The sequence below is a fragment of the Sturnus vulgaris genome, chromosome 1 (assembly GCF_052056855.1).
Source record: "Sturnus vulgaris isolate bStuVul1 chromosome 1, bStuVul1.hap1, whole genome shotgun sequence".
Taxonomy (NCBI): domain Eukaryota; kingdom Metazoa; phylum Chordata; class Aves; order Passeriformes; family Sturnidae; genus Sturnus; species Sturnus vulgaris.
The window spans coordinates 82,697,891-82,720,234 of record NC_142243.1 but is presented as its reverse complement, the minus strand read 5'-3'; the positions used below and the strand labels follow the sequence as shown (position 1 = coordinate 82,720,234).

Sequence of the window (22,344 nt, the reverse complement as noted above, 5' to 3'; positions counted from 1 at the left end):
CTCCCACCTGCTGTTGCACAACAGTTTTTTTCTCCTTCTTACATGTATTATCCCAGAGGTGCTATCACCATCACTGATGTGCTTGGCCTTGGCTAGCTCAGGTCTATGTTGGAGCTGGGCAGGCATTGGCTTTGCAGACATAGGGAAAGCTTCTGGCAGCTTTTCACAGAAGCCACCCCTGCAGTTCCCCTCCTTCTTCCCCTTGCCACTACCAGAACCTTGCCATGCAAGCCCAATACAAGGTGTATAATACCAGGTGGCATAAGATGAAAAATTTAACACAAGTGACAAAAATATATGAGTGCTGATGCTGCTTCTTATTCAGAAGTGCTAGTGTTTGGGACTTTTTTCCCTCACTGCTAGAGGTTATGCTTCTTAATGCCTTTGAACTCAAAGCTTTAAGAGTAGAACTCAACAATGAATTAATGTATGGAAGAATAATGCTTCAATTTTATATTTTCTGTAATAGAGCTCATGATCAGGAAGCTCTAATATCTCCCACAGCAGATATTCATTTTTGTTTTGTAAAAGTGTGTAAGGACAGTAGTAAATATTCTATGCTTGAATGCAGTGTTGTTCTTTTCTGAATCAAGGTTTTATAGAATTGAGCTAATGTAGCAGTTATATACACTTATTTTAGCAATTATATATAATTTATATGTCTTGAATTATTAGAAAGAATGGTATTTCTGATGTAACTGCTTAGGAATTGGGACAAGGGAGTTTACAGAAGAAAATGTATGGCTCAGCAGCTATGGTCAAAGCCAATTAAGCCACTCGAAAGAGTGTTTTTAGCCCAGAAATAGTACTGTACAGCAGTCTCATAAAATATTTATGCAACAATTTGTAGGTGTTTAACACCAAACTGTGTTGATCTTCTTGTCTGTGTAATCTTGCCATGTAGAAGATCAGTAAGAATAATGGATTTTCATGGATCTAATTTTGGAGCTAATTACTGTAATCTCTTAGATGGCATTACCTGTTTGATTATATGTGATGGGGAGTAGTTAATGGCTTTATAGGTTTACCTCCACTCTTCGGTCAACTTTGTGTGAGAGCAGGCCAAGCAGGCCATCAACATTTTGAAACAAGCATTTGTTTAGAGTTGATGAAACAGGCAGGCTCATACAGGAGTTGTCATTGTCAAGGAAGAATCAAAATTACTGTGAATCAGCAAGTTTGGACATTTTGGCTTTATTTGTAGAAAGAGTGATCTAAGTAAAAACATTAGGTGCAATGTTAGGTTTAGTAAACTGAGAAGTTCCTAGTGAGATAAATGCCTAGGTAGAGAAAACTGGACACTGGCATTGTACTTAGACATCTGAATGTTGTAGCATGGATGGGGAAACACTCTCTCAGAAGGCAGGGTGTAAGAAAAAAGGGAAATGTCTTTCAGAATGCAAAATACATAGTCTCCTTTCTATGGAATTTTGCAGAGCGCATGCAAGAGCCTTCCTTATGACTGAGAAAACAGGACTTGAAGATGGAATTTCATCAGAACCTACTCTTACTTAGTTCTAACACATTCAAATGAGAGGATGTTTCACAGAGTCACAGAATCGATCAGGTTGGAAGGGACCACAGTGGGTCATCTGGTCCAACCTCCGTGCTCAAGCAGGGTCATCCATGTTCCCTAGAGCACATGGCACAGGACTGTGTCCAGATAATTCTTGAGTATCTCCTGTAAGAGAGACTCCACAACCTCTCTGGGCAGTCTGCCCCAGTTCTCAGGCGCCCGCACAGTAAAGAAGTCCTTCCTCATGTTCAGGTGGAGCTTCCTGCGCATCAGTTGTTGCCTCTTGTCCTACTGCTTGGCACTTAGAAGAGCCTGACTCCATCCTCTTGACATACTCCCTTCAGGTGCTTATCAACATTGATAAGACTCCACCTCAGTTCTCTTCTCAAGGCTGAATAGGCCCAGTTCCCTCACCCGTTCCTCCATGACAGAGACACTCCAGTCCTGTAATCATCGTTTTCACCCTCTGCTAGACCTGCTCCAGGAGCTGCATATATTGTACTGAGGAGCCCAGAACTGCACACAGCACTCCATATGTGCCTCACCAGGGCTGAGCAGAGGGGCAGGATCACCTCCCTTGACCTACTGGCAATGCTCTTCCTAATGTGTCCCAGGATACCTTTGGCCTTCCTGGCCATAAAGACACACTGTTGGCTCATGGACAGTTTCTTGTCTCTCAGGGTTCTCAGGTCCTTTTCCACACTGTTGCTTCCCAGCAGGTCTGACCCCAGTCTGCCCCGGTGCATAAGGTGGTTTTTCTCCAGGGGTAGGACCCTGCATTTGCTCTTGTTGAATTTCAGACAGTTCTTTGTCCATCTCTGCAGCCTGTCAAGGTCCTTCTGAAGGGCTGCATGGTGTTCTGGGGTATTAGCCACTTCTCCCAGCTTTGTTTTATGACTTCAGAATTAGGCATGCCATCACCTTTCTGCAGATTGAAGTGAGACTGGCTGGTAGTTCCCTGAGTCCTCTTTCTTGCCCTTTTTAAAGACTAGGGTAACATTTACTTTCTTTCAGCCCTCAGGCTCCTCCCCTGATCTCCATGATCTTTCAAAGGCAATTGTTAGTGGCCTTGCTATGATGTCCACCTGCTCTCTCAGGATTCATGGATGCATCTCATCAAGGCCCATGGACTTGTGGATGTCAAGTTTTCCTAGGTATTCTCTGACCAAATCCTCTTTGACTAAGGGCAGGTCTTCCTCCTGATGTTCCTTTGCCTTTGTCTCCAGGGTCAGAGATCCCTGAGGGCTGGTCTTGTCAGTGAAGACCGATACAAAGAAGGCATTCAGCAAAGGACCTTCCTCCATTTAGTAATAGTCCCATATTATCCTTTGGTTTCCTTTTGTTATTGATTTGTACTTGAAAAAGCCCTTCTTTTCCTTGATGTCCTTGGCCAGATTTAATTCCAGATGGGCCTTGATTTTCCTTGCCTTATTTCTGCTTACTCTGACAACCTCTCTATAGTCCAAGTGACCTGACCCTGCTTCCATCTAGTGCATATTTCCCATGTATGCATAAGTAATGACAGCAGTTCTTTTTTTGTCCAGTGGGTGTGTTTCTCCCTTTGTCTGATTTCTTGCTTATCAGGATGTGTTGTTCTTGAGCCTAGAGGAAGTGATCCTTGAATCCATCTCTACTGGACCCCTCTTCCCTGCAAGGCCTGTTCCTATGGGATTCTTCCAAGAAGGTCTCAGAAGTGGCTAAAGTTAGCTGATCTGAAGTCCTTGGTTGCAATCTTACTTGCTGCCCCTCTTCCTCCTCACCTGTTACTGAACCCCACAATCTCATGGCCACTACAGCCAAGGCTGCATCTAAAGCAAGGCTTTCCTTTCCTGTTTGTTTATGAATTGAACAGTACACCATTCCTCATGGGATCCTCCACTACCTGTGGTAGGAAGTTGTCGTCAGAGCTTTCCAAGACCCCCCTGGCCTGTTTGTGCTTTGCTGTGTAGCTTTCCAGTGGATGTCAGGGTGGTTGAACTCCTGACATGAACAAGGGCTTGTGACTTTGAGGATGCTGTAATTACCTGTAGAAAGCCTAACGCACTTGGTCCTCCCGGTCAGGGAGCCTGGAGCAAACACTCAGAGTGTCAGCCTTACTCATCTGCCTTTTTATCCTGACCCATAGGCTCCTGACTTACTCATCATCCACCCTGAGACCAAGTTCCAAGTGTTGCCTCACAAAGAGGGCAACTCTACCACTGTGCCTTCCTGGTCTGCCTCTCCTAAGCAGTGTGTAGTCCTTCATGGCAGCATTCCCCTGTGGGAGCTGTCCCATCACATCTCTGTAACTGCAGTGAGGTCAAAGCCGTGTGGCTGCGTACAGAGCTCTCGCTCCTCCTGCTTGTTTCCCCTGCTGCGTGTTGGTGTACAGGCATTTAACACAAGTATTTAATATCCCAGTGGAGGTGCAGAGGGATACCCCATAGTCCTGTCTAGTGCTTGTGGTTTTGTCTGCTTGTACTTGATTGAAATATCCCCTCTTAAGCCTCCTTTTGCTACTAGATTGGTTACTATAGTTCTCCCCTTTCCTAAACCTCTGGCAAGTCTGGCCCTGTCTCTGTTCCTATCCCCCTTATTGTTGGTCAGCTGGTAAATATCAGGTGTGATTCCTGTCTGCCCAAGGAGATGTGTGTGAGTGTCAGGGAGCAAAGGCAAAATGAACTTTTATGCAAGAAAAAGGAAATAACACCTGGGCTAAACTCCTCTTGAGCTCATCAGAAATACTGTTCTCAGGAACTTGGGCTGTCTCATGAACAGTTGCTTTTTAACAAGCACCTCAGAAAATTATTTTTCTTGCCTGAATAACCCAAGTGGAACAATGTTTTTGTTATCAAACTTTCAGAGAAATTACTGACCTGAATTGCTGCCAGGATGGAAAATTACTGTGATTTAAGCCAGCTCTTTTGCAACCCTATAAACAGCAGTCCTAAGTGAGACCCTATGAACTCCCTAGGACCACAGTGGGCTGCAATTAGCAGCCTCCTTCTGAGTGGGGCCCCTCAGAACCAGTGAATTCTCAAATTTGCTATACTTGGAGCCACTGACAGACCTTGGATGATATCATTGATTGAGGTTCAACCCTTTGCCCCTTGAAAAGATGCAAAGGCAGCCAACATGAGCTGAACTCAAGGGGAATTTTTGAATTTTTCAAGATTCCTTTAGGTCTGTGTGCGTGCAAGTGTGAATATGCCATAGAAAATTTACTACGAATATGAATAACCTTAAATATGTTAGATTAGTAAGTTAGGCCTGTGAGTTAGAATTGTGCTTGTAGTAAATTCTGTAGAATCTTTTGTTAAATTGTTTGAATTAGGCTATCAATTAAGTGCTGTTAAGTGCAGTTTAAACCTTTAGGCCTAAACCACTGGTCACTTCTGGGACTAAGTTTGGCAAAGGGGTCCATTCTGAACCTTGTGACTCAATAGGTAGGTTTCCCTCATCCTTTTTATCCTTATCCTTTCCCATTCTTACCCTTTTTCCATCCCCAGCCTCCATTTAAGTTTTAGATTTTGATTGATTGATTTTAGATTTTAGTAAATTTTTCTTTGTGTGCTTTAACCATCTAGTAAGCAGAAGGACAAACCTTTAAACAAATTTTGTCACGCTTTCCCTTTAATACTAAACCTGCTTTGACTGGTACCTTTTAGCTGGTGATTCTTTGAGTGACCTGAGACAGTTGTTTGTGACAGGTGGCGAGCAAGAATAATGAGAAGACTCCCTCTCTGTTCCCTCTCCTACCCCAGCTTCTTGATCAAGACCAGGTAAATTCATGCTACACTTGGTGTATAATTCACTTTCTTGGATCACTGCTGCCCTCTTCTGCTGGCTTCCCATGGCTGTTGTGGCATGGAGGGTTTTTGTACTGTACCAAAGGCCTTGTGGCCGTTCTGATGTTATGGGAAGTTGTGGAATGAAATGCAGTGACATTATAGGGCTGGGCTCCACAAAGAACTAGTTTTATTCAGGACAGTGCTGTCACATGTGGTTGGTACCCTTTTGTACTTACTTCACAGAGTCGTAAATTATGTGGAGTGCATGTGCAGTCTGAAAGAGTCTGTCAGGATTGAAAAAGCAGACACTGTTCTGGCCATGTTTCTGTAAAATGGACTTGGGCCAGCATGACTGGCAGTGCTGTAGTGTGCCTGTGTTGGGCATGAGTTGGTGCAGACCTGTGAGTACGTGTAATGTCTGAGAAATGTGGGGCTGGAAACCTAGATTTCTGATGCAACACTTCTGAGGAGAAGCAATTTCCTCTGCATAGCTTCTGTAATTAAGTTTATTAAGAATTCTGGCACCCTCACAAATGGTTGTATTGTATTACGAGGCACAGGGAAAGTGCTAGACAGAAGCCTGAAGATGTAGGAGGAATTGAGGCATGGGCAGCTAAGTCCAGAGGAGAGCCACAAAGATGATTAGAGGGATGAAACACCTCTTTTATGAAGACAGGTTGGGAGAGTTGGGGTTGTTCTACCTGGTAAAGGCTCCAGAGAGGCTTTAGAGCAGCCTTCCAGTACACCTAAAGGGGACTACAAGAGAGCTGGAGCAGTTTTTATAAGGGCATGTAATGATACAGCAAGGGGTAATTGCTTCAAAATTCCCTGAGAGAGGGCAGGTTTAGATTAGATATTAGAAATTCTTTACTGTGAGGGTAGTGAGGCACTGGCACAGGCTGCCTAGAGAAGCTGTGGATGCCTTTTATTTGGAAGTGTTCAAGGCCAGACTGGATGGAGCCCTGAGCAACCAGGTGTAGTGGAAGGTGTCCCTGCCCACAGCAAGGGAATTGGAGCTAAATGATCTTTAAGGTCCCTTTCAGCCCAAACCATTCTGCTATTTTATGATTTAAGGGCATACTAAGATGAAGCTGTACAATTTTATTTCCAGTGCAGCTGACACTATTCCCAGGCCTGACTGCATGGTTTCTGCCCAGCCTTGTGCTCTTGCAGGGTGCCTGGCTGGTGGGCTCCTGAGCTCTCCTCGATGTGGGTATATTCCATCAGGTGCAGTCCAAGGCTGTGAGAACTCAGTGTGTGCTCCCTGAGGGTTTTTGACAGAGTTGGTGTAACCACCTGGGGTAACCACCATCTTCCAGAGGGGAATGAGTGCCAGTTCCACAACTGGGATCGGTTCCAAGCACATGGACAGGCATTCCACTTTCAAACTCAGGTATGTCTGTTATGCTGTATTTATTTTGATAATCTGTGCATGCATTCTGTTGAGTATTGACAATTATGCATTTTTTCTCTTTGCCTCAGTTATTGGACAAAGATTTGCATGGCAGGTTGATAGATTTGGCATGAATGAAGAGAAGCTCTTAATTACAGTGATGCAGTGACAGGCACTTCTGTGTACTGACCAAGAGCAAACATCCTTCCCAATGGCTGAGAACACCCAGAGGTCAGTCAGGAGGCAAATGAATCAGGTAGTGGTGTCTGCTTCTCAAGACTGTGACCCTCTACAAGACTGTTGTCTTGTGTATTCCTGAGTTGTTAACCAATTACTGATTATGATGATGTGCAGGGACTTCTCTGAGCATGTTTACACACAGGCAAAATAGAACTTTTTTGCTGTGCTGGCTGAAATGCATAAATTGTGCCATTCCAAAGATGCCTTTTTAGGAGCAGCTAAATTCTTTCAAAACAACTTGCATATGGGAAAAATAATTTTAAAAAGTCAGTTTCAGATACTCTGTGTGTAACTATACATACTGAAGTTACAGTTTCTTTCATTCTTCTTGTCTTCCTTAATTTATGTTCACCTTTTCTGGGAGGGTGGAGATATGAAATTAGTAGTGTGATTTAGCAAGCCTTTGGGGACTGAGGGGTGGTGTCACAGATGAGTGACTAGAAGTATCTGGCAGTAGGAGGAGGGTGGAGGATTTCTCAGAGCAAGCCTTATAGTCTACAAAGGCTATGTACAGTGTGAGGGCAGTGCATGCTGCACTGCCATGATGTGCCTGGCTAATAAAAACAAGCCATCTCTCATCAGGGCTACGTAAATAGCAAAAGCCTCATTTGCACATTCCCTGTGGCACGGAACTGCTCAGCAGTCCTTCCCTCTGTGTGTGTAAAGACACAGTGCATGGACAAGGGCACCTGCCCCAGAACAACACACAGCACTTGCACCTTTCCAAGCAAAAGCACACACGCACACACACACACACACACACACACATATGTAGTCTGTGCTGTAGGCTTGCCTCCTGAGAGGACAGGAAATTAGGGTTCTGTTGCAAGTCTGACTCAGTAGGAAATAGAAACAGAGCACATTATATATATTTTCTTTATTGCTGGACTTTTTTTCCCTGTAAGTAGGCATGATTTCTTAAAGGCTGAGGTTTTTAACAACAGTAAGGTTTTTCAGGTTTCTTTTTTTTTCTTTTTTTTTTTTGCTGTGGACAAAAAGACACCTTTGAACAAAGTTTTGCCTTATATTACAGTATTTCTGTACAAAAATAAAAGTCCAAAATCAAATTATTATTAGCCGATATTCCCCAATTTATTTACAGGGTACTGTCAAGAACCTTCATCAGGCAACCAGGTAAAATAGAGAACTCTGTATTAAAGCAGTTGCATTGTATAACGTTGCCTTCTCTAGTCAACTCTGAAGGGCTCTGGCCTTTGGCAGTCAGTCTGGGTTGAAGAGTCCAGCCAGAAGTATAAAACAGTGATGTCTTTTAAAGAAAAAAATTAATATTAAAAACTTAAGCGGACATTATGAAGAACTGAACTGATAACTGTATTTCCATATTAGGGTAGTCTATAAATATTCTCAGCTACATCTCTCTTTATCATACAGCAGATACAGAATGCAGACTTCTGCTACTTATATGGTAATACATATTTGCAAAAGTAAAATCAATGTATGAAAATTTTGGAATTTACTTGTTAATAAAACTGCTTATAAAGTAACCATACAATTGTAACAACTATAACTCTGAACTATTAAAATGTACAGAAAGACTGTTTACACCATTGCACATACTTATTCCCTTTGCTTCAAAAGACTTGTGAAATACAGAATAAAATTTGTCAAATTTTACTGACAGCTCAAATACGCATGCACAATGTGCACACCCACGGAAGCAAGGGGAAACAAAGTGTTGGCGTCCATCAGGAAAGCTGCCAGCAGCGCTCCAAAAAATATACCTTGCTCTTCTTCCCTCCCCCTTCCCACCTGTATACAGGCCAGTAGATTAGTGCAGAACGGATGAATATAACTTTGTTTTCAGTGTTCTGAAAGGACAAAGGAAATCCTCTTGACTTTTATCAGTAATTTTAGGTCAATAGAAGTTAGGCTTATATTGTAAGGCACTTATTACTGCTTGTATTGCAGTGGATCGAGTCTTAAGGCATTTGTTACATCAACTGAAGGTAATAATGCTTTGGAAAGTTTTGAATGAGTCAGCAGTTGTAGTATGTGACTATTTCAGCTGATTTTCCCCTGCCCTCCTGTGGTCTTTCTAAAACATTGAAGATATTTTCCGTTGAAACTCTGGTTCTTGGTTAGCTTGTCAACAAATGTGATCAATGTCCCAGGTCGTTCAGAGGCCAAGGAGTGATATATTCTATTTAGGGCGCAGTAGAACTGGTTTTGTTTTCACCTGGAGCTGCCCTGACTTCCATGACTACTCACGGATCGAGAGGTGCTGTAGCGTTTTTTCACGATCATACTGATGTAAGCTTTCATCAGCTTTGCAATGTCAACCACCTGCCAAGAATATGAAGAGCACAGTTCTTTAGGTAAGGTAACAGTATATTAATGAATTTCTTTGGCCACTAACAATATAAAACCGTCAAGCTTTCAACAAAACCCTTTTGCAGCTAAACACATAAAAATACTCAGCACTTCTGTCCATGTCATTCTGTCTTTCCTTTAGCTTTACAGGGATCTTGAATAAATCTCTAATATTTGTAGCCATTACTTGAATTACTAAATGGCCTTGCTATCAGAACAGGAAGACCACAATAACAAAACTGCCTTGCTCTTACCTCGCTAGTTTCAAAAAGCAGTTCTCTTTCATCCACCACGATCTTGTAGGTGTTGGCAAGTGGAGCACCAAATGACAAGATATGTTCATACTGGAACACCTCCAGAGGCCTGCCTTCCCCACGCTTGTAGACAGAAACTGCATCAGCGCTGACTCCAAGCCACAACTCCTGTGGGAATCCCCCTTCTTTGCACTGAAGAAAAAAATGTAAATTAACAGCAAGGGAAACAGTGGGAGCACACAACACTTACTGTTGATGTTTTTGTCTGTAACCATTTGTTAAAAAGTGCATATTGCTTGTCCCTCGTTAAATGTACCCTTTTATACTTATTTCTCTTTTATACTTGTTTGCAACCTGTCAGAATAGCATTCTGTCCCTCTATTTTATGGTTAAGTGGTGGATTTAAATAGCTACAGTGCTTGGCAATGGGAGTAGGCTTTTAATAGCTCAAAGTTTATTACATCAGCAGTCTGAGCATTGTGATACTGTATTTATGGTTTCACTGCTCTGGAATTAAATCATCACCTATACAGTGTAAGCTGTAGTTTGAGTGTTCATATGGTCTTACCTCTACGTCAAAGAGTGTTGAACCATAGCCAGGCCATTCCTTAATCAAAGCCATGTACTTTGCCATGGCCTGCTCCTGATTCATCCTCTGGAGTTTTTTCCATTTGTCAATAATACTAGTCCTGCAAGCTGAGATTTCCTCTTTGACCCACATGTCTAACATCTGATCCTCCTCAACCTTCTGTTTGCTGATAGAGCCACTGCGGAAACTCCTCCGCAGCGTTCCTTCAAGAAAGCTGGCTCGTTTCTTCTCAGCCTTCTCTGATACAGTAAATGTTTTGGTCGACTGTGTAATCCTAGACTTCAGCTTTTGCAAGGGATAGACTTCCTCCAGTTCTGGTATGGTGGTGTGCACAGTGTAATCTCCCTGAAGGTACTGAAGACGCAAAGCTGCAAGGACCTGGAGCGTTTCCTCAGGAGCAGGATAATGTCCTTTAATTACTGCTTCATGAGCCTATCAAAGGGAAAAAAGGTAGCTTGTTATAAAGCAGCCTTTGAAAGAAATATGAGAAACAAGGGGAGTTGATTTACTCCCAGGCAAACCCAGGACCTGAAATAAATGATCCATGAAATAAATCAAGTGGCGTAAATCTCTTGACAAATTTAAGCTGGATAAGACTGGGTTTACCAGAAGAACTTCAAGGCAACTGAGTAACCTGCTAAATAGGAATTACTTTTACTAGGACAGCTTTTAGTGAATTCCCATATCTAAGAGTAACTGAACTATGAAAAAGGAAAATAAAATGTTAAGGGAAGAAAACAGGATCTAAACAGATCTAAATCTGATTAAGGAGACGCCATCTGTGTTCAAGGGCATTAGGAAGAAATGGGTCTCCAGTTTTGTTTACTGCTATCAATAATCTGGCTGTGAAAGCTGATGGTTCCAGCCAAACAAGCCAAACTCTAGAACAGCTTTGTAATTTTACTGGAAACAGTACATCTTCAATGGATCTCAAATCACGTTAGTACAACATCTACATATTACAGTGCTCTCAAGAAGACTTTCAAAATCCAAACCTGTGAAAATGTGCAGCAGCTAGCTTTTTTTTCTTTCATATGACAGTAGTAGAGAAAACAAACATGCATCACGTCTAGAGATCCAAGAATTGCAAGTTTAGTAAACACACAGACATAATTCACAGCTAAGTGACAACTAGTTTGTTTAGGTGTACAAAATGTGCCTTTAAACATGCAAAATGGTTTACCTAAGATTGTACACATGCAATCTCAGAGAATCTCAGAGAAAGAGCTGTCTTTTAAAAATGGAAAGAGATTATTTTAATGAGGAAGAAGAACTAAGAGATTTTCTTCAGTGTCTTATGATTATTAAAGGTTCAGACTTTAAAATAATGGAGACTGCAGAGTTAAAACTGATGACAAAAGGGAATTTTCGTAATTGTCTAAAAAAAGTTGATGACTGACATCAAAAGCAGATAATTAGAAAAAATACAACAGAATTGATGTTAGAATTAATGTTACCTCTTCAAGGTATTGCTGTAATATTGCTGGTAGGGATAGAATGTCATGCTTTATAACAAATACTACTGGTTTTGGCAAGACATAAAGTATTTGGCTAAACCCTAGTCAGCACAGAAGGCTGCATGAAAACAATCTGCTTCAGCAAATGTGCTTGTTTTAGCTGTTCATACAGAAAACTGCCTGAATCTGCCTCTTAAGCCAATAATGTAACGTAGCAGATTGGATACAGAGTTCTCATAGATTTTCTTCTTGCTGTTTTAACTTCATCCCAAACAGAGGCACCGGATTACTCCTCTGGAGGTAACAACAGACAGACAGATGTGTTTCTAAGCCCAGCCAAGGCAACCTATTGCCCAGATCCTTCAGCCAACAATAAACAGTTCAGAACTGAGCTACAGTAGTAGGCTCTGGAAGGAGACTTTTGGTAGACTTGTGGTGTAATATGGTGCCTTAAAACCTAAACTGAACAAGGAAGAAATACTGTATTACACGGAAGATGTAGAAAGGGAAAACTCTTCATATGTATGAAAACTGAAGTACATCAGTTCTTAATCACATCAGTCTTGCTCACCAACAGAATGTCACTGTCTTGGTGTTGCAAAGACACAGGAGTCTTAACCCTATACAGAAATCTTTATCTGTGTCTAGTGCCCACTGAAAGAAGGTGACTACTAGAAGAATTTTTAATCAGTTGCAATATAGTAAAAGAGGAGAAGATAAATCAACAGTAATAAATGCCATCAGTGAGTTTCTGAGTAACTACAGAGATTGATATAACAGAAATCCACCTGCCAATGCATTTAATTTTCATTAGAAATCAATTTAACTTATTTTATGTTTTGCAGTGTAGCCTCATTCTGGGCTTAGCATGTTCACTAAGTGGATTTCTCTTCATCATAGCTGTCTTACAGTTACTGCTGAGACTGGACTATTATACTGTGGTACCTATGAAATGATCAGTTTTTGAAAAGATAAAAGGCTATTGCTCAATTAGTTCTGTACAGTTGCCAGCAGGAATCTCTTATTTAATTTGTTGCCAGTTACACTTTTTTTCACTTTATTTCTTACAATTTCTTCAGAAAATGGTTTAAGAAGAGAAAGATTAAAAGCAAATATTATTCTTTTTTTAAGCAGCTTAGATCCAGTTATTCATTTTTCTACCACTATACAAAAAGCAATTGACAAATAATGCAGAAGTAAGAAACATAACACTAGAGAAATCATACAAGCTTCACTTATGCTAGGATAGGCCTATTTTGACCACTGAAACACTTCCTTTGCTCTTGATGTTTGAGTAGTAGTGCATTCAGTTAAACAGAAGCAAAATAATAACACTCTCTTCGCTACCTAGATCTCTTCATTTTCCCCTCCTCTTAAAACTGCCTCAAAACAGAACCTTTGTTCTTTACCTGCTCAAACATAAAGGCAAATTCCACGCTATCTTTTGGGACGTTTTCTGTGTCCAGGAAACAGTAGAGCTTGAAGTAGAACTTCCAGTGCATCTCCCCAGCTTCAGCAGTGGCAGCAAGCCTGTGTTAAGAGGGAGAGAGATCAGATCTGTGAAATCAAACTCCTTTCTAAATTGCCACCTGTGGAATCTAAGCAAGGCATCAGCTCAACTTTGCTTTATGTGTCTGTGTATTTAGAGCCTATAGCAAAATGAAGGACAAATGTTGACTCAGTTCTCAAGTCAACGGTTTCCAACCTATATTCTCTTAAGAAATGTTGATTTTTAGGTCAGGTGTTAATAAAAGCAACATAATTAAGTCCCGTTATAAAACTGCACAACACTTAAAACATTCCTTTTCCCCCGGTTTTTTATGTGGATAAAGGGGACTGATTGCCATGCATAGAAAGTAAGGATGACAAACAGGTATTTAGGCTTGTATTACATTTTCTTACTACAGTGCTATTATAAGTGGTTTCAATTTTACTGTTAAGAGAAATGTTGTGAGCTGTACTGTAGTGACTTCCATGTGAAGTTAGATAACAGTCAGAATGGCAGTGACTGCCCAGAGGTCATTTCTCACAGCCACACTGCCAGTAATGGTGGAAAAATTTGTAGAAAAAAAATTGAAAAATAAAATATGGAAATATGATGAGAACTATTACTCTACTGGTGTCAGGACAGAGGAAAACCAACACAAGTGGATAGGTGGCTATTAAGTCTTTTAAGAAAACTAAAAAAAGAGATACTTTTGTTCCAGAAATGACCATGTGTGTAATTCAGCTACATCATCATAAAGAAGCAAGTCAAAGAGAACATTCAGCATTACCAACATTGGAAATTTATCTAATTACTACTTATTAGAGTGAAGAGAGGAGAGGTACACTCACTTTTCAAACTTTGCCAAGACATCAGCTACAATGGTTCTGCTTTCAATTGCTTTATCAGTAGTCCCGTTGTATTCAAACAAAGCAAACATATTTCTGCTATCCTCCATGGCCAAGCCACGAATTAACTTTTCAACCACCTAATGAAAAACAGCAGATGAAAAAAGCATAGCATGGAAAAACAATACTACAGAGTAAGACAGATACTTAGAAAAAATTAGAGCTAGGTTTTAGTTAGGCTTAAAATGTTATTAACTTGTCCTCATTGGCATTATTACTTGTTGTCAAATTCCACTATAATTTTTATTCTTTCAGAATATGTATGTGCTATCTCCTGGCCAGATATAACCCCCTGTATTCCAACTCAGCAAGAGTCTTCCAGTTTTAGGAAGAAGCTTGGCTCTCATACACACCAACATCTACTAAAGTTTCTCCAATAATGCTCTCTGCCTAATTGCTTAGTCTTTCCTGTAATACTTCCTGTAAGAAGGAACTACAGTTGGGTAATCCTCTGCAACACAAAGACAGATTTTATAGCAGAGGATTTCTCCAGAACATACTGCAGGGAGGGACAGCACTGTAAGCCTTTCCTTCCCAGAAAGGAGAGACTGGCAGAGAAAGCTCCGAAGTGTAACACTGCTGCTGCCTGGGAGTGGCATGTGAGCAAAACACTGATTTTTTTCCAAAGACGTTCTATCACCACTTCTCACCTCTCCAGCTGTAGTGTGTGAGTTGATTGTAATCTTACAGGAGCCCCCACCATGGCAATAAACTGTGGATGTCATCTCCTGCCTGCCAATCAGCGCTTCTATTTCATCTCGTGATGGCACAAACTCTCTGCATTTGGTTTTCTTCAGAGATTCGTAAGTAAAAAGTGCGTATTTCTCCATTTCAGTTCCTGGAAACTGGTCACGAACCCTGTGAGACAAAGCTTATTACTTTAAGCTGCCAGTTTGTGAAGTTTGCTTATTTGAGAATTTTTTCCCCCTGAGAGTATTTCTGTATCCAGTACACTGTTTAATTGACATGCTCCAAGTACAGACAAAGCTTTTAAATTATTGAGTTTGTTGGTGGACTAACTTTCCTAATTACACACTCTGCATTCTTCCATTGCATCACAGTAAGAGGAACTCCACATTCAGGTTAATGCTGAACTGACAACAATGATTCATTATTATTTAATGTTCACTAATACTTTAAAATCAGATTTGCAATCGTAGGTTTGTACCTCAAATACATATTTAATATGATACTGTTCTTTTATGTGCATGATGAATATCTCATAAAATTAAGGGGCATGAAGAATTTTTGACAGGTTGGTTTGGACAGATGAGAATGGGACCTGGGGATATGGGCTGAAAGTCATTTAAGTTTATAGAGTTACAGGAAACGCCTCTTTTGCCAACATTAACAAACTGTGCATTCATCTCTGTGGCACTTTGCTTGATTCTTCAAACGTGTGTAATTCCATCCAGACCAACTCACACACACTTCTTCTATAACAGTTTCTTTTTAGATTCACTGTTTGGCATAGCCAGTTTCCTAATACATCTTCAAGTCTCACTTCTAGATATCTAAACACTGTTACGAGTTGTGGTATAGATCAAAGGTTCTCACCTTTTGAGATGAAACTTGAGATATTTGAGGATGCTGCGACTGGGCAGAAATGTGCAACTCATGCAGGTGAGTATTTGCCAACTATAGAGGTTCCCCACGCTCCCAGGGTTAGGCACTTTATTGGTTTGCTTGATGAGCTGACAGTAGAGCTCATCTCGGAGAGGTCGTAAATCGTGTCCTGTTTGGAGGATACCTTGGATTATAGGGATGGGATCAGACATAGACTCCAGCTGCTGTAAAGAATTAAATATCTTGATGGCTTCATCCTGCAGAGTTGTGTAGCCTTTGTCTTTCAGCACTACAAAAGAAATTTTGGAAGAAATTTGCTTAGACTGAGGTATGAAAGAAAAAACACTCAGGCTTAATGTGGAAATTGCTTAATGCTACTCTATGACCCTTGGGATGCAGGATATTAGAATCTATATTTTCCACTTCAAATGTAGGATGCAAACTCATTTTATGAGCTAATTTGCTACTGAGATTTATTCCAGATTTAATAAGTGAAAAGGTGTATCTTGATTGATTGTTTTTTGTGACGGAGAGTTTTTCCTTTCAGAGTGAGTCACATTGCTAAGTGCCATATCACACTCCATATTGACCTCCTACCTTCCTCCCAAGAATGAAACTTGTAGTCTGAGTAATACCTTGTTTAATATGCAGTTGCTAACTAAGATAACCAAATACTTTTTAAGGACACCAAGTTCACAATCATCGATGGCTCTGAACCATTCCTTCAAAAGAGACTTCTAAATTATTGCTTGAATCAAGAATATTGAAAGAGATTATCACACTCATTTCTGGACTAAACGAAGCATTACTTTTTAAAACCATGCACACTCCTAAATATTATTTCCCATAAGTAAGGCTTCCTGTCCCATCTTAGAAAACATACACCTGTTAATTGGAAGCTGTGGCTGCTGCAGCTTTCTGCATGGGGTAGGAAGCAACAATAATTTGAGGAGGAGAATATGATTCAAGGAGACTGAGTGAATCAGGTTCAGTTGCTTATTTAAGTGCAAGACTTTTCAAACTCAGTCTTCTTAGCTGTATTGCTAAAAGCAATAGCAACCTTCCCTTCTGTAACACTCTTGCAGGAACATCACAAGCCCATGGCTCTGTGCTAGGCAAACTTATTCTCAAAAGAGACCAGGGAAACTTGTCTATTTCTATTATAAGCATGTATTTTGCCACCATTACTTCACTGTAGACTTAAAATTTCCATCCTCTGGTTTAGTATTTCACAAGGAAAGTGGTTCTATTATTGGAAAACTTACAGTTTAGATTGATGTCCCCATATGGCAGTGGCAGTAATGGTGAGTGCAATGGATGATGAGTGTAACGGAGAATAGGATTCCTCTTATAAATCTGTTCAACCACATCAGCATTCAGGCAGTTTTCCTATAGGGGTTAGGAAAAAAACAGGTTTTGGGGTCCAGCTTTAAGAATAATGCGATGCTTTGTGCCCTTAGGTTGGTTGTAAAAAACTGAGCAATCAGTGTTACCAACACTATTTGGTGTGAAATCCAGTTGTGGGTGCTGTGGCTGCCATGGCATGCTTTGGGCTATGAAAGCTCAGTACCTGCTAACTTCAGGCCTTGGACAGGCTTGCTTTATTTGTGCAGTATGAAAAACTATAGCAGAGCTGCAGGACACCAAAATGAAGTACCATAACAATTTTTGAGGTGTGTTTTCATTTTATCTTCATTTTTACTCCAGTAATTCATAATGGCAAATATGACATTTGTATTCAAGTTTTATTTAGAAGTATTTCTCCCGCATAATTAATTAGCCTTTCAGTTAGAAACTGCACGAGCTACCAAAAAAAATAGTCCAAAGTGCTGCTGTAAACCTGGTGCACCCACTCTAACATCCAAATACTGCTCTTACTGTTCTTCTTAGGCCAAGTTTGACAGATGTGTGATCACTGTCTTCGATCAGTCCTGAATTCCATGTATTTCTCCTGCTCTGAAGAATAGCATTCATGATCTTGGAGCTGAAAACTTAATACCTCTTTTCCATGACAGAAGAGATGGCACTCTCTACGGGAAAAGATCAGTAGCAATTCTCCCCTCTTGCCTATTTCTTTGGTCTCTTGTTAGAATCAACACCCTCTCTCATAAATGCACATTAGCAAAAAGCTCCAGAAGGACATTCTCTGGCTGTGCATGCACTGTCTCCAATGAGATCATAAAGCAGTAAGCATTAATTGAATGCTTTTCTCATCAGACAGAGATGCTTAGCTCAGGCTATCAAAAAAAGGAAAGGACAATAATGACAGAAGAAAAAGAAGAGATGTTTAGCCTACATCCTGGTGTGCTGCTCACTGTGGACTGAGCCAAACACGTCTGCTAACTCATGAACCTGCACAATGTGCTCTACTGCCAGGTGTAGCCATGTCTGTCAAGTTACACAAACCAATAAAACTTGTTACTCTTTTAATGGCAGGAAGTCATCCCTCTTGCCCTCCAAGCTGCACTTCAAAGTTTGCTCTTCTACTGTTTAGACAGAAATTCCTTTAACAGGTCAGAGAATACATTCAGGTTTCACAATTTTAGTCCATGTCACTGTGTAATTAAAATATAATTTTATGCTTTATTACCCAATATGGCAAAGCCAAAACAAAGATTTAAGGAACCATTCTTTTTCACTCCATGCCATCCTACTTGTGCCTACCTTAATATCCTGAATAAGCTGCTGAGTTGGAGTATCAATGGGTGCCTTTGTGTCAATCACGTTCTGGATGGCACTTGACCAGCGGGTTGCCTCATTGAGCAATTTCGTATGGAGGCGGTAACAGTGTTTGCGTCCGTACACAGTCACATTCCAGTAACCTGGCACAACAGCAAAACGGGTCATCACACAAGCTGCACCCCAGCAGACACCCAGTGCTGCATCCCAGATCATGTTGGCAGTCCCTCAGGAACTAAAGTTGTGTGAGTTATTAAGTATCATAATACAGATACTGTGGTATTAAAGGAGATTTACTTTAAAGAAGCCTAGGAGTAGTCTCAGACTACAACTATGCATCATGGAGACCCCTGTTTAACCCAGTAAAAATCACTGTAAGACAACACCGTTAACACTGTGGAATACTCTTAGGTCCTTGAAGCTTATGGGCCCTACTTCTCCAGTTCTGTCTGTAACAGGAAAATCTGAGACAAATTTGCTTTGTACACGAGAGTCTTTTCATAGTCTGTGGCACACATACAAACAGGCATAAAGCTCAAACTACCTCCTCTGTCTTTAATTTTACACCAATGAAGTGGAAACTATGACAGGAAGAGCATTTCAGTTCAAACTCTTTCTCTGCATCATTGTATAGGCTTTTTATGAACAGATTCAGTAAAAGGAAATGTGTTTCATCTTTCACTAGTGAAAACCTCTTTGAAGTGTCAGTGACCCCAATAAGATAATACAGGACTGTCAACAATTGCTTCTCATTTGCAAACAGACACTTCTGAGTTGAAAACCAGTTCTGAAAATGCTCACTGGAGCTGACTCAGGTGCAGTATGTAGGTTACCACAAACTGGACTCTTACTCTGCATCTCCCTATCCCTGCTCCAATGTTGGCCCTCATAGTTCCTCAGCACATAAAATAATGTATGAGCAGAATGCTACCTATGTCTTTGATGTGTAAGCGTAAGTGCTCGTGCTAACTTGGCAGCAGTGTCAGCCTGTAATAATTTGAATGTTGGTGAGAAAAAATTTTACCCCTCTATACATTACCTTTGTTTTTCACCCAGTAATTCCCTGTTGAATACCTCAGTGACTTGGGAAACAGATTTGCTCATGGAACTGCACCCATAATAATCCATTTAAAATATTCTTTGTTTCATATTTAAAATATGCATTGTTTCTTGCATTACTAGCTAGAAGGATAGAAGGCATACTTGAACAAGAGCAAACAATTACCTGTCTCTTTGAAGATTTTTTCATCAGGTGGGACCACTGAGCAGAGGCTGTTCAAGACCAGTGTACCCAATTTCAGAGCATTTTTCTCTGAACTCTTGTAGTAGTCCAAAGAATTGTGCGTTAAAACAAACCAACGCTTCTTTAGTTTTAATGAGGACATCTTTGGGTTGTTCTTTACTTCCTTGTGTAGCCACCCTGTTAAGGACACAATTTAAATCTACTTCTTTTTCTTCAACAGAGTTTGACAAAAGTAGGTTGCTAAAGTTAGTTGTATACTTTTAGCAACAACAAATAACATTGTGTGAATTAATAGGCTCATATATGAAACAACGTCGAGTAAAATTCTCAAACATTGAAATTATAAGGATAAAATTACTATGAAAACCTTTCAATTTTGATGTTTCACTAGAAGAATTATCTTGTCAACTTGCAAAAACACTTTTGTCATCATTACAGTTTTCTTACATGGCACAGATGAATATAATTTCAACTGTAATAATTTGTGAGTACAGTCCACCATACAAAGATGAGGCTGCAACATTAATCATGTTGGTGTATTACCCATATTGTATGGTGGGAACAATCTCTTCAAAGCACGACGGATGCTATTTACTTTTTACTGTCCCACTCAGTTCTTACCCCTCACAATGAATTCTTGTCCCTCCACTCTAGTGTCCCCCTTTGACCTCTGGAGCAGGGTTATCCAGTGATGCATCTCTTCAGGAGTGTCAGCATTACAGTGAAGAACACGATTAGCAGTGATGATCACAAATGAATTGGGTCTGTGAAAATAAATGACAATTGAAACAGCCTTTATAATCAGCATACATAGTTTATCTCACTCCCCATTGTTTGCATCTTCTATCCAGACAAATACTGTCCACCTCTAATGCATTATTTAGTTATCACCTAAAGAAAAATATTAAGCATTTAAAAAGACTCAGTTATGTTACATTCACACCAAAATGCCAGGGCTACGAATGGTGGGAAAGTTTGCATTAAATTGCAACTTGTCATATCTCAAAATAAATCTGTGGTGAGAAAAACTTGCAAACTTTAATCAGCTTTGCATGTGAATCAGAACTGTTTCAGGGTCAATCTATTTAGATTGTCTGCTTCAGTAGGTAGCTACATTAGCTAAAACAAACTACAGTATACAAAGGTCTATAGTAAAGCAGCGTGTGAACATGGATTCTTTTATTTTTAATGCAGTGCAACCCAATTCACAGAGAATACAATCTATTTTTAATGAGAGTCTGGCTTTTACCCAGTCCTACACTAGGATTCACTGAAGCATAAAGAACTAGCCCAAGAGAAGTGTGCTGATGTCTCTCTGGATCAGACAGGCAGGTTCCTCAGCCTACTTGCTGCTTGCTTTAACCCTTTACCATTATTTTTTTCATCTGAAACAAATCCCCAAAACATAACATAAAATCCCCCCATAAGACTAAAAAAATCTCTATGAAAAATGCTTATAAGAGAAATGCTTAACTTACTGCATTAACTTAAAGCAGGAGAAATGCTAATTTAAAATTGTGAAAGCTCTGGACATTTGTGTTGTATTGTTTAGGAAACCCGGGCTTGTAAATTCACTGTTACTTCTGTATCAGTGTTTTGGTGGGCCAAGGACAAAGCACTAACTTAAAACCAGCTGATTTACACATGTATACAATGAGGAGAAACTGGAGTGAGCCCCTACAGCTCAAATAAAACCGGCAACCTTATAAACCAGTCTGAACCCAAATCACTTTTTATTTCCCTAAACACCATTAGTAGTTCAAGAAGTAAGAATAACCTAACATTTTGGTTGTTTTTATGCTGCACTGTCTTCTTTGTTAAAAGACATTTTATTCTGAGGAAATAGTTTTCATCCCTGAAGAATACAACATTCATGAAGGAGAAGCTGAACAGAAAAAAAAAATTAATTTTATGCCTACTACATTACTAAGGAACTAAAAAATCAGCTGTTCTTTTTTTCAGGAGCATTATTTGTATAAATGAAAGAAATATTTAATCTTCCAGTTTTGGATCAGTTAAGGAACTGAAGAGTTCAGGTATGAAGGAGTGTCACAGAAGTTACTGAAGCCCCCCCAAAATGCACCATCATTCCTATTACATGCTTTAACATGTGCTTTTTAGTGCTATGAAAAGGGAGGCAATAATGAGTAATTTTAATATATGGTTGGCCAGTAGAATATAGAGACTAAAGCATAAAGTGTGTGATTTTGGCTAGAGACAGGAGAAAAAGAAAGTCAGGCATGGTTCTGACTTACCTATCTGGATTGTCAGCAGCACAGACAGAATCAATTAGTCCTACATCGAGTGTACCCTATAAACAAATATCCAACCAGAAAATGAGGAAGACATTTACTAATTATATTACTCAGAGTACTCTTCTGAGAGACAGGAGAAAGAAGCAGCAGCTTTGATCAAGCAAAATTAACTGCAGGTTTGGGCATCAGTTTCTCTTAACCACTAAAACTGCTGAGGGGACAACTAAGAGACTTGGATGAATAGATCCAGTAAAAGATTATTTGTAGTTAGGATGCAGGCAACTCAAAAGCTGCTCTTTTCTATGCTTCCAAACATGCTTGAATTTTTCACTGAAAACTGCCATCCCAATATAAATTATATCCTCTGAAAACAAACTTCTAAAGCCATTAAGCATAAGTTTTTGTTTTCCTTTGCTTGATATTAGGTTCCAAATGTATTCTATTAATTACCATGTATGTTGTACAGAATGATAAATGCAGGATCAGAGAAATCTCGAAATTTTAACTCTTGGGTTTTTAATTTACTCATTAACAGTATCTTTGCAAAATTTCAAAATCAAGTATACGCTGTGATGTAATAGTGAAGTGGACCAGAAAAAACCACCCCCAAAACCAACAGTCATTTTTCATCAAGGTGAATGATGGGAGAGGAATCAG

General features: G+C 40.1%; 1 protein-coding gene and 1 long non-coding RNA gene across 3 annotated transcripts in view; one reads left to right on the top strand and one right to left on the bottom strand.

Annotated features, from left to right (window-relative positions):
• Nucleotides 1-7,877: 7,877 nt before the first annotated feature.
• The window catches only part of MYO10 (myosin X), a 63,595-nt gene continuing 49,128 nt past the window's right edge, over nt 7,878-22,344 (bottom strand). For both annotated transcript variants that reach the window (XM_014893083.2, XM_088170811.1), the window contains 12 exons: nt 21,688-21,743; nt 20,054-20,196; nt 19,415-19,609; nt 18,175-18,332; nt 16,776-16,899; nt 15,502-15,799; nt 14,595-14,802; nt 13,888-14,024; nt 12,960-13,080; nt 10,073-10,525; nt 9,505-9,696; nt 7,878-9,223 (listed from right to left, as the gene is read on the bottom strand). In XM_014893083.2, the coding sequence (XP_014748569.2) occupies nt 9,113-9,223; nt 9,505-9,696; nt 10,073-10,525; nt 12,960-13,080; nt 13,888-14,024; nt 14,595-14,802; nt 15,502-15,799; nt 16,776-16,899; nt 18,175-18,332; nt 19,415-19,609; nt 20,054-20,196; nt 21,688-21,743 (2,196 nt within the window). In that variant the 3' untranslated portion in view covers nt 7,878-9,112. The remainder of the gene's footprint in view (nt 9,224-9,504; nt 9,697-10,072; nt 10,526-12,959; nt 13,081-13,887; nt 14,025-14,594; nt 14,803-15,501; nt 15,800-16,775; nt 16,900-18,174; nt 18,333-19,414; nt 19,610-20,053; nt 20,197-21,687; nt 21,744-22,344) is intronic.
• Nucleotides 9,089-10,647, top strand: LOC148225330 (uncharacterized). Its single transcript, XR_015805719.1, has 2 exons — nt 9,089-9,255; nt 9,554-10,647. It is a non-coding gene; the product is annotated as an uncharacterized LOC148225330 (long non-coding RNA).